Raw genomic sequence first — 12,546 nt, forward strand, 5'->3', positions numbered from 1 at the left:
AGACGTCTCAACAAACAGGAATTATAGCCTTGGAATATTTAACTTAATAATTATTGAGTTTCAAACTTGCATCCCTGGCTGTTTCAGTCCAGGATGCTGTAAACATTCTGGACTGAGCTGTGCTTGCACCCCTGTCTCCCCATCCCCAAGGGGAGCAACTCAGAGGCTGTGGGTGTGGGGTAGCTGAGTGCAGTCTAGGGTGCAGTGCAGTGCTGACAGAACAAACAGAGCTTCCAGCTCATCAGGATGCAAGCCATGGATCCCTGCTTCCATGAGTGGCACCAGGAGGACCAGACCAGAATACCAGTGCCTTTTGATTTCCATGCCTTTTCCTTTGTGACTCAGGTGTGTGGGTGGCCTGTGATTATTTTGCTCCATGAGATTTCCAGCCCTGAGGAAGAACCACAGCCCTCACTGTGGAGTTCCCCAAGGCTGGAATCACTGCCTGTCTGGCTCCCCGGGCTTTTGCAGGTCTCTGCCCCGTGGCTGGTCTGTGGGTGCAGCCGTTGGTGTCTGGGACAGTTTGCCCATCTCAGCAACAATCTCTCCTCCCTCTTATCCCTGTCACACAACTCATCACTCTCTCCTTAATAAAAACTTAAGAGTAGATGCCCGCAAACAAATCCCACCATGGACTGTCACATCTGCTGGCTCCCTGTCACCACCAGGCTGACTCCAGGATACATGTCCCCAAGCACTCTGAGCAGTAGTTCTTGTCTCAGCAAGGATGAGGGAAGTTACCCACTGAGAGATCCTTGCAGTTCTGAGGGTTGCCCTCAGCTTGTTGTCCAGGTGCTGGGACAGAGTTTATGACCTGGCAATGGAGCTGTCTCCTTGACCTGTCCCACTGCTGTGAGCCACCAGGACTCTGGCCTCCACATCTGGATGTGCAGAGAAGGCATGCACAGAGGTACTGGAATCCTGCTGTTTCAGTAGCCATCTAGTCACCACCAATCTGTTCATTTTTATCACCAAACCCAAGTTGCCTGGGGCTTCCACTCCTGACAGTCTCACTGACTCACCATTTGTAGCAGTCTTCTCTTTTCCATGACAATTCTTTGTGTGTCTCCATTTGTTGCAGCCCAAGCCATGACTTCGTCCTTCCTCTCCCCTTTCTCCATCACCAGAGGAGCCAGGCACCCATCACAGCACTTGGAAAGAGCTGTGGGCTTTCCTTGTGCAGTAGATACTTGCTCTCTGCTACTATTGGCTTCCCCAAGCACAGAAATGCAGATCAAAACAAGTGAGCCCATTCACCAAGGGTGGTGGTATAAGCTGGGCTGTGCTTGTGGTAATAAACAACCTAAAGAGGAGATCAACACCCCAGTGGACATGATCTCCTAAAAGGGAGGTGCCACCGTCACAGTTGCAGAACAGCATGATTTGAGCTGGAGTACTCCACCACTGTAATTTTTGCTAGTGCATTTGAGTCCACAAAAGCAAAGGATAGAAGAATGAAAATGAAGGGAAGTAGGAGTTTCCAGGAGGCACCGATTGCTGAAGGAGGACGATCCTGTGTGATGGCGGGGAAGAGGTTTCTTCCAAGGACGTGAACAGGTCAGCAAAGGTGAGAGGGCAGCAGAAGTCGTGAAACTCTATAGATCCAGGCATGGCCCAAGAGTCACATTTAGACTACTCTCCAGTCTTCTCTGAGCACAGCTGAAAGCTGTGAGAAAGTAATGCTGTGACCAAACCCTGGCACCCATCTATTTCCTTCCATGTGCCTCTTTCCACAACTGAGCTCCATTTTTCATCTCAATCTCCATATGTAGTTCCCAGTTTCTCACTGGGGCCTGTGGCTGCAATGTCTTTACAGGAACCTGTATTTTAGGGCCTAATTAGCAGGTCTGTGGGGTTCTGCTTGGGGCAAGCAGTGTCTGGGGGGAATACAAAGTGGAGTGAATTCAGGACAGCTCTTGAGCTGGTAACCAAAATGGCCAGGCTCCCAGCCTGGAGTCACAGCAGCCCTGGAGACAGGTGCCAGGTCCCTTGGGCTGGGGGTCACTGCAGGGCCTCAGATCCTCCCTTGCCTGGCTCTGTCTGCACTGAGACATCACAATTTACAAGTCAAATTAAGGACTTGCATGGATTTCAGTCTCCTTTGAGACACTGGCTCTTCAGAAAAGAAAAGTCAATATCATCTCACCCATGGAGTCACTGTGAAAAGCTATATCATAATGTCATTATTCTTTTCCCCTGCTCCATCCTGTATTGTCCTATGCAGCAGGCTGTTGGAAAGCAGATGTACCAGCCTCAGATGCCTATAACTTTCTAATAATGCTCTTGCTACTAATTCACTGCTTTTCCTCTTTGCAGCACTCGGGACAATTTTGCATTCCCTCTCTATGGAACAATGTCTGCAGTTGATCTAAAAATATCTCAGCAGTCCTTGGATCATGGATGTGAACCCACGTCTCTTTTTTCCCACAGCTCTGATTGCCTAGCAAGTGCCATGCAGAGTATTTCCAAATTAGGAGCACTTCTATGAAGATCTGAGCAGTAGAACCAGTTGAGCTTGGTAAGACCAACTTGCTTGCAAACCCAGCATAATACCTCATTCTAAACACTCATAAGCTCTGTGTAGATTTTCACACCACCAAAATGTATAAAGACTGAATGATTTATACAAAGTCTATGGAGGACTTAATTGCACTCTTATTCCTTATTTCATTAGCTGAAAATGTTCTGCTTGATGTTCCATGGCATCTTACAAAGAGACTTACTCAGTGCCTACATCCTGTAAAATAGTTATTCTTCTTCATCTAATGACTTCAGTCAAAATCTGCAGGTCCTTATTTTTGGGAATAGCTCAGGGCGGAGCTCGTTGTGCTGTGGCTACGGCCAGAAATAGAGATAGCCTCATGAGATCTGAGAAAGTCCCCTGAAACATATGGGAAGAGAGATTTTGTATTCATTTTGAAAGTATTTTTAATAAAACAGGTTGTTTTAAGTGATTGTTTTCATGGAGATACAGATGCTTCCCGCCTCTGCCATCATCAAAAGCAGAAAGGAAGACTGGAAATGACATAAATTCTTGTTGCACAGAAATGACAGCTGTTACACAGCTCCAAGTGTGTCAGTAGCCAGTACAATAGCATTAGGGCTTTTCTCTAACGTTGTATGTGGTTTTACAGTACTCTGTTCAGCAACAGAAAGCAAGGATCCAGAAGGAATGGTCTGGCATGTGCTGATCTCTCCATTCTCTGATTATACTGCAGCTGCCCCAGGTAGCTTTAATCATAGACTCATGGAGTCATTAAGACTGGGAAAGACCTCTAAGATCACCAAGTCCAACCATCAGCCCACCCCATCATGTCTGCTGACCACGTCCCTTGGTGCCACATCTCTGCAGTTCTGGAACGCCTCCAGAGATAGTGACCCCACCTCCCTGGGCAAAATTGGACAAAGGATGGCCATTCGAAGAAGCATCTCCCAAGAAGGCAACTCATGTCTCTTTACCCTCCATCCAACGAAAAACTCACTGCAAAAACAGGCAAAATACCATTTTGAATCAACAGCCTTGTGGGAAAAGGCAGTGAGGCTGTTGCATGTGTCCCTAAGCTTTGCTGTAGGGTAGCAATAAAGGTCTGCAGAAGTTTTCCTTTGGGCTGGACACAGCAAGCCATGTGCTTACATCAGCACAGTGTGGCACTGAGCATCAGAAATTCCCATTTCAGACCAAAAAAACAACACCCACATAGCAATAAGTTGCAACCAGAGCACGTCACCACTTCAGACCAGAGGCAAAAAGAACACCAGAAGACTCAGGCTGTGATGTAGTATGTCTTTAATGAGAAACAGAAATAGAATAGACCAGTTGAGAGTATGAGAAGTGCATTTCTAATGCTCACTAAAGGAACGGACAAACACTATTTAAGGACAAAATGACTCCTACGAGGTGATCCTCTGCCCCTGCTGCCTCTGCAGCTCTTGGCAACCATCTTCTGTCTGCAGCCAGCTTTAAGCTAATAGTAAATGCTGAGTAACACCACAGGGTGTTACACTTACATGGAAGCATACAGTAAGGCATAGCTAGAGAAAGGTATACAGAGGCGCGATCTTGAATGAAAAGTACCCATGGATCCCTTCTTGCTGGGAGAGGTGCCCCCTACGTCTTGGAAACACGTGGGCACTTCCTTAGTCCTCTTCCCCAGTCTTGTTCCTGTGCTTCGTTTTTCCTTCCTTGCTGGCCTCAGTGGGACGAGGTGGCCGATGGGGACACCCTACAGCCCACCCCCGAGGCACAGCAAGGCCCCTTTCCCCAGCCCCCGTGTGCCACCGGAGGCCACTGGCACCCCGCAGCACTGGAGGTAGCTCCCGACTGCTGCCGATGCTGTGGACCCCACCGTGGTGCTCTGCGGGTAGGAGCTGAGGATGGGCCCAGGCAAGGTCACCACCACGGTGGGGGGCTGGATGACGGTGGTGGAGTCCCAGCAGCGCCGGTAGCAGGGCTCGTTGCAGCTGGTGGCCAGTGGCCTGGGGCTGCAGGAGGCGGGCAGGCACAGGTCGTAGCAGGACATCGTGCAGCGAGAACGGGCACCTGGAAGGCAGAGGAGGGCATAAGCGCAGGGCAGATGCCGTCCCTTCCCTCTGAGCTCTGACTTAGTGGCTCTGGCAACCAGAGGGAGGGATAATTTGATTTCATTTGAATGACCTGCCCTGGGAGGCAGAGCTGGAGAGGTGAGAGCAGTCCTTCAGCAAGCAGAGTGCTCACTGGAATGCTTCCTGTTGCTGTAACAAAAATCTTAAATCAACGCAACACGAGTGAGCTGGATTTAGCACAGGCTAAAATTAAAGGGATCTCTGCTGCCTTCCCTTCAACAGGGGGGCACTGATCTCTGTAACCAGGGAATGCACTATTCTTTTTGCTCTTTATATTCTTTTTTAGCAAAAAAATCCATGCAGGACGTGCCTGGCTATGTGGCTACAGATCCCTGTGGCACGTACCCAGTTCACCTTGCATTCCTCATCCCCTTGCACCCTCATGTTATGGCAGGAAGAATCCCTTCCCCGAGGCCTCTGCAGGTGGGAGGCAGACAACAAACCTCGACCCCTCTCTGAGGACCAGGCAGCACACATCAGTGCCGACAGCAGCTCGGTCAGAGGAAGGAACGGAGCATCTCAACTTACCTGGGCAGTAGAAGATGCAGTGGCTGGGAAGTGGGTGGCAGGGCCTTCAGCACCTGGTGTTATATAGGGTGCCCCGACCCCCAGGGGAGCTGGCGCATTCCTTCCACATGAAACTTCTCAGTAACCAGCAGTTTTCTCCTGGAAAGCTCCCCCAGCTGATTAAAAAGTTTCATCTTTCATCTGTCGTGTTTTGTTTCCATTTAGTACTGAGTAAGATTGAAATGATTCCAGCTACAGGCAGTAATTATCTTACCTCCCAGGGCCAAAGTACATTTTAGGTTGGATGCTATGAGACAGAAGAGTGCTTCAGCAGAATTTAGGGCAGGTGCATCCCCAGCACATCTCCCCTCCCTCCCCACCTTCTTCTGAGCACAACCGTAAATCAGTGGGGAATTCAGCTCCCAAGTTCAGCTGAGGTAAGCTCATAAATTTGGAGCTTTAAGCCCCAATTAAGAGAAATGCATCTGTGCACAAGTTCAGTACAAACAGCCAGGCTCCTGCACTGCCTCAACGTCACGGGATCCTGTTGGTGATTGGAAGATGGGGGATGCTGCAGAGGTGAGGGGTGGTGAGGGAGGTGATCCAACGCATGGTGCTGCAGTTCTGCAGCCCTCATCCTTCCCCAGCTATCCGGGTAGCACAGACATAGACACGGCTCAGTGCAAGCCCAGTGTAGCTGAGCTAATCTGGCGTGACCAAGTGTTTATTTGGATCCACATGGACTATTTCGTATTTTGATATTCCTCAGATGTGAAGGATGTATTCAGTTTGGAAAGTTGAGAGTTGAGCAGATTTTAAAAGTAAACGAATCAAAGGCACAGAAAGGCGTTAAAAAGACTCTGGAGTCCATCCCTGAAGGTGACAGTGACCGTAAGCAGCGAACTTTGCTCAGTGAGCTGATTGCAGAGGCCAAGAGACTTTCCAACCTGCTCTTGGGACACGCTAGGAGCAGCGAGTCAGAAGTTCACAGCTATTCTTTCCTGTGATGGAGAGAAACTGCCAAGACATTCTAATGATAGGTGTGACTTCGAATTGCTCTGCTAAACCCTGCTAACCTGCTAGAGAGACAGGGAGTCGCAGAAGTCCCGACCTGCATTTAAACATGAATCAGCTACACGCTGGGGAGAAGGAATTGCTGACGTTGTACCAAGCAGAGGAATGAGCCATCAGGCTCCAGGGGAAGCTGGAAGAAGGCTTCTCATTTCACTCCAGCAGAGCCCACGTGGAGGCATAAGCACCTTCTGCCCCAAAATAAATTATGGCAGTATCGGGCCACAAGCATGTGTGGAGCCAGGGGGGTTTCAGCATCACTGTTACAGATGTGCCTTGTAGGGGTTTTCAGAGTCACTTTAGTGACTGGGGTGAGTAGGCTGCTCACATTGGATCATCATGTTCCAGCACAACATCAGTGCATGCAGTGATGTTTGCAGTTCAAGCAGAGAGGTATTTAAAGAAGGCATGATTCTGAGTGTGAACAGATCTCTGCACTGACTGAAGTCCTTTGCTTGGAGAAGGGAAAGGGCAAAACAATGGTCACATGTCAGGAGGTCAAAATAATCAGTTTTTTGCAATAAGAGAGATTAAAACAGAAGAAAATCCATAGGGAAAAGAGTTCTTCCTGGGGGTGAGGGTGTCTAGAAGAAAAACAGGACTGGTTTCACTAACCCCTGTTCTTTTCAGGAAATGAGCTCTTTCTGCTGGAGACATGACTTTCTCTGGAGAAACCACAAAACCAAGAAAACATTGTGAAGTCAAACACATCAAGCCCATTTTCTTAACTTTTGCAATGGATCTGGGATGTGCACCCATTTCAGTCCTGTGTAGTTTTGTCCCAAACTCCCTGACTATCTCAACTAACAGGTGGAGATCATAGAGTCATGGAGTCATTCAGGTTGGGAAAGACCTCTAAGACCCTCACCCCACCATGCCCTCAGTGCCACATGCCCACGGTTCTGAAACACCTCCAGGGACAGTGACCCCACCACTCCCTGGGCAGCTGTGCATCACCGCTCTTTCTGAGAATAAATTTTTACTGATATCCAACCTGAAATGCTGGGGATGGTTTTATTCACCCATTGAAAAAAAAAACAAAACCAAACCTCCCATGGAAATTGCTGGAGTTCACAGAAGTTCCCTACAGAGCTGGTGGATAGGGACCTGTGCTTGGCTTTGGTCAGGGAGTGCCAGCCTCTGCCAACCCCCCACAGGCTGCCGAGGGAACCCTGTGGAGCAGTGAGGATACTGGCCTCTGCACAAGGACGTGTGCAAAGACTTTAGGGGAGCCCTGGGAGCACAGCCTGCCCAAAGCCTTGGGGCTGCAGGAGATCCAGTTTCACAGACTCTGTAATTGCTGGGTCCCCGGGTGAGCTGGGGCTCTGTGGCATCACCGTGGCTGGCACATTTCTGCAGAAGGTGTCATCACAGGATGCAAGGGCAGGGGCAGCCGTGCTTCTCCTGGGCTGCCATTCCTGTCGTTTCCCTGGGAAGCTTCCCACACCCCCCTACAGGAGCCTGGCTGTCACTGCTGGGACGTTCCCATTATCACAGCAGTGGGACCGCTTGGAGGTGCTGACTCTGCCACCTGTCCCTGTTCCTGGGGCAGGCCATTCCCTGATGGCTCCAAAGCATCTCACCAGGCTCAGGGAGGAAATGTGACCCCAGGGAGAGCCCAAAAGCTGACGCAGGGTCTGCAGCGTGGGCATCTCCCAGCCATAGCATGGCTCTACCACGTTTTCATCAACAGGAAGAAGCAGACAGAGTGGGAAAGGCAGCTACAAAGCTGGCACAACGTGTTTCCCTGGCTGCAGGGAAGCACCAGGGACAGGAGGTGAGGATGTGCAGGTGGACCGGGGCTGGATGGCACAGTCACCTGCAGTTGCCCCAGGGAGAGCTACCAAAATGCAGCCTGAGAGCACAGCTCTTGTCCTGGCTGCCAGGGGCTGCCCCAGAAACCCCCAGAGAGAGTCCTTATGGGATCTAGGGAGCCGACGAGGGTGGGATTCGAACCCACGCGTGCAGAGCACAATGGATTAGCAGTCCATCACCTTCACCACTCGGCCACCTCGTCCCCTGCCTTGGGGCGCTTTGGGGGATTTTTTTTCATTTTTGGTAAAGCTACCAGCCCATCACTTGTTCCTCAGCACTCTTCCCAGAGAGCTGGGCTGTGGGACTGAGCTGTGCTCCTGCCCTTCCCAGAGTGGGCAGCAACAGCATGGCAAGAGGTTTGTGGTTCTTCTGTCCCTCTCCTCTCGGCCCCAGTTCAAAGAGTGATAAAGGGTAGAGTGGGCAGAACTGCTTCATTTATTTTTGCCAAAAGATGGCACCCACCTCTTAATTTCCCAAATATTCTGGATTTTGAGATAGTTTTTGTACCAACTCTTCAATTTAAGCTTCCCAGGAATATGGAACAGAAGGAAATCATTCTTCTTTCCATGTGCAGGGCAGGGAGACACTCTCTCCCCAGTGTGTCCTGTGCTCACCCAGCCACTGTCTGTAGGGCATCCCAGCCTGGGGCTAGGAAGAAAACCAGCCCTCAGGCCAGACACCACTGGGGGTTAAACCCAGGATCTCCTGTTTACTAGAGAGGCACTTCAATCAGCTGAACCATGGTTCCCACCTGCCCATGATGCTGGTCCCCTCATCCCAAGGGCAGCCCCAGGACACCCTGCCCTTATGCACCCTGAGCCCCAGACCCCTACCCTGATGTGGTGTGCCTCAGCCAAGGGGGAAAGCAGCTGGCAAGCAGGTCCCTAGTGCTGCATTGTTCACACCTGCCAAAACTTAAGTCAGATGGGAGAAAGGCAGCCAAGCACTGCTCTGGTATAGGCAACCAGGAGAAAAGCTGAAATACTCAGGATGAAGCAAGGCACCATAGCATTCAGGCAGAAAAAGTGTCTGGCAGGAAGAAATCCTCCCAGGGCTGGTGGCTCCTGCCTGGACTTTTACTGGATGGTGATCCTACCAGCATCGGAGCCCACAGGAAAACTGGAGATAGGTATCCTCAGTGTTTCCTTCAAGATAAACGAGGACAAGAGTGCACAGAAAAGGCAGCAGCTTGTACTGCATCCATAGCAAAAATAGGGATGGGGAATCATTGCAAATCGGAATGGGGCACAGGAGCAGTGATGGAAAGAAGTTTAACAACTGGCTCGTTGGTCTAGGGGTATGATTCTCGCTTTGGGTGCGAGAGGTCCCGGGTTCAAATCCCGGACGAGCCCTCCTTTTGGGCGCCCCCCCACCCCACACAGTGCCTGGTGGGGCATAGCCCTCCCTGCAGACCACGGCCACCCCACTGCCTGCTGCTGCCTGATCCGGGGCCGGGCCTGGGAGTGGGCTCCATCAGCAACAGTAGGGAGGTTGGAGTGGGTTCCTATGGGATGTGATTTTGGGGAGGGCCCATGGGGCAGAATGGAGGATTTGGGATTTGTGGACAGGGGCAGCAAAAATAGGTGGGAACTGAGGAGACTTTCTGCAAAGCTCAGCCCCATCCCCAGGACCATCCTGTATGTTTCTTTTTCAGGATGGGGGGCACAGGGATGATGGCCGTGTCGGGGAGCAGCCAGCGATGTGGGAGGTGGTGTAGCTTCCCACGCTGTCCCCCCTCCACGGGGTCTGCCCCAGATGTGAGCGTGGTGTGGGGTCAGGGCAGGAATGTTGAAAAGAGAAGGGCTCGTCCGGGAGTTGAACCCGGGACCTCTCGCACCCGAAGCGAGAATCATACCCCTAGACCAACGAGCCCCACTGCAGAGCCTTCCTGGAGCCTCATCTCTCGTGCTTCACAGCTGTTTGTCTTCGCTAGTGCAATCGGAGACGTCTTATGGCTCCTTCACTGCAGTAGAGGGGCCAGGAGCAGCCCGAGACAAGCCGTGTTCTCAAGCAGCCCCAGGCTGCTGTGGGCAGCTGACAGACTGGAGTGTCTTGGGGAGGAAAAGGGTGGAGATGCTGGAGGTGGAACTGCATGCAAAGCAGGCACTCTGCTAAGCACAACCCCCACGGAATGGGCTGCGGGCTGTTGGGCTGCCCCACAGGGACGGCCGTGCTCGGAGTACAGGGCAGGGATGCTGTGATGGCCGAGAGGTGAAGGCGTTGGACTCGAAATCCAATAGGGTTTCCCTGCGCAGGTTCGAATCCTGCTCACAGCGAAGGATTTTATCCCTGGCCTGGAGGAGGGAATCGGGGAATTATAGAGACCTTCTGACACCTGAAGACAGAATCATTCTAGACCAATGAGCCAGGGGGCTGAACCCTTGCAACCCCCCATCCTCTGCCCCACAGCCTTCAGGTACTGTACCATTCACCAGGGTATAGTCTGGCACTGCCGACACTACATTTCCTCCTCATGAGCATCTCTCCACCCATCTCTGTGCTCACCACCACTACTGCTCAGCAGAGGACCCTTTTTCCTCCATGGGGTGCCCCAGGGCACCCATTTTCCCGTCTCACCTGGATTTCACAGAGTTCCTTTGCGTTCTCACCAAATCGTTGTCATTGCAGGGACTTCTGGAGGCCATCTGGTCCCTGCCCCTGCACAAGCACAGGCACCCACAGCAGCTGGCCCAGGATTGTATCCAGACACATTTTGAAGGTCTCCAAGGAAGGAGATGGCACAGCCACTCTGGGCAACAAGTTGCAGTGCACAGTAAAGACGTATTTCTTTTCCACACACCAACTGCTTGTCTAGGAAGATCTGATCATAGAATCACAGATTTAGAGAAGACCTTTAAACATCATCTACTCCAATTCCCCTTCAAGGAACAGAGACATTTTCAGCTCAATCAGGTTTCTCACAGTCTGGTCCAGCCTGTTATTAAATGTCTCCAAGGAAGGGGCATCCACCACCTTCCTGAGAAATCTGTTCCAGTGCTAACCTCATTACAACCCTCATATTTTTTTTTTTCCTTATATCCAGTCTAAACCTCCCCTTTCAGTTTAAAATGTCTCCTCTTGTCCTATCACAGCAGACTGTACTAAAGAGTCTGTCTCCCTCTATCTCAGAGAGCCCTTGAGTTACTGGGAGACCACTCTCAGGTCACCTTGTATTTGGCTTTGCTGAACCTTATGAGGTTCTCCTGCTCGAGCCTCTCTAGGTCCCTCAGGATGGCATCCTGTCAAGCGTACTATGCAGCTCGGTGTCATCCACAAACTTGCTGAGGATGCACTCAATCCAACTGATGAAAGCATTTAAGTATTGGTCCCAGCAGTGACTCCAGAGGGGCACCACTTGTCACTGATCTCCTGGATGTTGAGCCATTGGCCAACATAATCTGGATATGAACTTAAAATCAGTTCCTCATCCATCAAAGATTCCACCTGTCAAATCCATATTTTTCCAGTTTAGAGAGAAGAATGTCAAAAGCCTGACTATGATCCAGGTAAATGACATCAGTGATTCTTAGACATCCGTTGACACCACCATAGAAGGCTGACATGCCCTTGGTGAAGTCACGCTGGTTAGGACAGCCCAACTCTTCTCTCAGAAACTTCTCTTCCTTACACGTTCCTCGGCACTTGGAGGTTCCATGATCTTCTGCATCACAATGGTGAAGCTGGCAGGTCAGCAGCTCCCTGTGTCATCCATTCTGTGCTTCATAAAAACAGCCGTGACATTGCAGGAAAGCACCAGGTGATCTGCTGGGATGACAGGGGAGAAAGAGAGCTCCAAGGGGAGAGGGTCCCTGGAGATGAGCCAAGAAAGATGAGGGAGGGGTTTTTGTCAGAGTCAGCAAAAGCGTGGAGATGCTGGGGGTTGAACCCAGGGCCTCCTGCATGCAAAGCAGGCGCTCTACCGCTGAGCTACATCCCCTGGATGGTGATGGTGAAGATGAGGACGATGATGATGATGAGGACGATGATGATGACAACAGTGATGATGATGCTGGTGGTAGTGGAGTTCAGTTTTCAGGCAAGTTTTCCTCAGCCCGCTTCCTCAGCTGATGCTTTCCTGCCAGCAGCTCCCCCACATGTTGTGACCCATGCACTGATGGGCTGAAACAGACACAGGGTTTCCTTCATGGCACAGATAGCTCCTAGGGATCAATTCCTTTCTACACCTGCACTGCAACCACCTTGCCTCTCCATCCATGCCTGTTCCCATATGAACTGTTTCAAGCCATCATTTGCAGTGCTCGATTCGTGTCAATCATCCCACCACATTATGCAGTAGTGTTACATCACAGTTCTCCACTTGTGCACTGGTTCCCAACCCCTCCTCTTTCTTTTCCATGCTCTGGGCTATTGCCTGTGTCGGCCACCAAGAGGAGCACGCTGGAACTCCTCTGAGACAATTCACAGGCGTTTCCCTGTTGATTCCAACACTATCAGCAGCCCCTGGCTCTTCTCTATCACCCAAGAACTCCATCCTCCTTCCACCTTTACATCTTGTTGAAAGCTCTGATTGTAATTCTGGACAGCTTGGAC

General features: G+C 50.9%; 1 protein-coding gene and 5 non-coding genes across 6 annotated transcripts; 2 read left to right on the forward strand and 4 right to left on the reverse strand.

Moving 5' to 3' along the window:
• Positions 1–3,831: 3,831 nt before the first annotated feature.
• LOC116235983 (feather beta keratin-like) lies at positions 3,832–5,275 on the reverse strand. The gene is made up of 2 exons (XM_090143362.1): positions 5,131–5,275; positions 3,832–4,540 (listed from the first exon to the last, which is right to left on the reverse strand). The coding sequence occupies exon 2, from the start codon at positions 4,518–4,520 to the stop codon at positions 4,224–4,226; it is 297 nt and encodes a 98-aa protein (XP_089999488.1). The 5' UTR covers positions 4,521–4,540; positions 5,131–5,275; the 3' UTR covers positions 3,832–4,223.
• Positions 5,276–8,115: 2,840 nt separating this feature from the next.
• Positions 8,116–8,197, reverse strand: TRNAS-GCU (transfer RNA serine (anticodon GCU)). The gene has a single exon. It is a non-coding gene; the product is annotated as a tRNA-Ser (tRNA).
• A 1,078-nt stretch (positions 8,198–9,275) lies between these two features.
• On the forward strand, positions 9,276–9,347 carry TRNAP-UGG (transfer RNA proline (anticodon UGG)). Its single transcript has one exon. It is a non-coding gene; the product is annotated as a tRNA-Pro (tRNA).
• Positions 9,348–9,795: 448 nt separating this feature from the next.
• TRNAP-CGG (transfer RNA proline (anticodon CGG)) lies at positions 9,796–9,867 on the reverse strand. The gene has a single exon. It is a non-coding gene; the product is annotated as a tRNA-Pro (tRNA).
• Positions 9,868–10,189: 322 nt separating this feature from the next.
• On the forward strand, positions 10,190–10,271 carry TRNAS-CGA (transfer RNA serine (anticodon CGA)). Its single transcript has one exon. It is a non-coding gene; the product is annotated as a tRNA-Ser (tRNA).
• Positions 10,272–11,860: 1,589 nt separating this feature from the next.
• TRNAA-UGC (transfer RNA alanine (anticodon UGC)) lies at positions 11,861–11,932 on the reverse strand. Its single transcript has one exon. It is a non-coding gene; the product is annotated as a tRNA-Ala (tRNA).
• Positions 11,933–12,546: the final 614 nt, after the last annotated feature.

This window comes from Phasianus colchicus, chromosome 7 (genome assembly GCF_987193195.1).
Source record: "Phasianus colchicus chromosome 7, bPhaCol1.hap1.1, whole genome shotgun sequence".
NCBI classification, from domain to species: Eukaryota; Metazoa; Chordata; class Aves; order Galliformes; family Phasianidae; genus Phasianus; species Phasianus colchicus.

Excerpts from the sequence above, each read along its gene's own strand:
- LOC116235983 (XM_090143362.1), bottom strand. The coding sequence starts at position 4,520 with ATGTCCTGCTACGACCTGTGCCTGCCCGCCTCCTGCAGCCCCAGGCCA.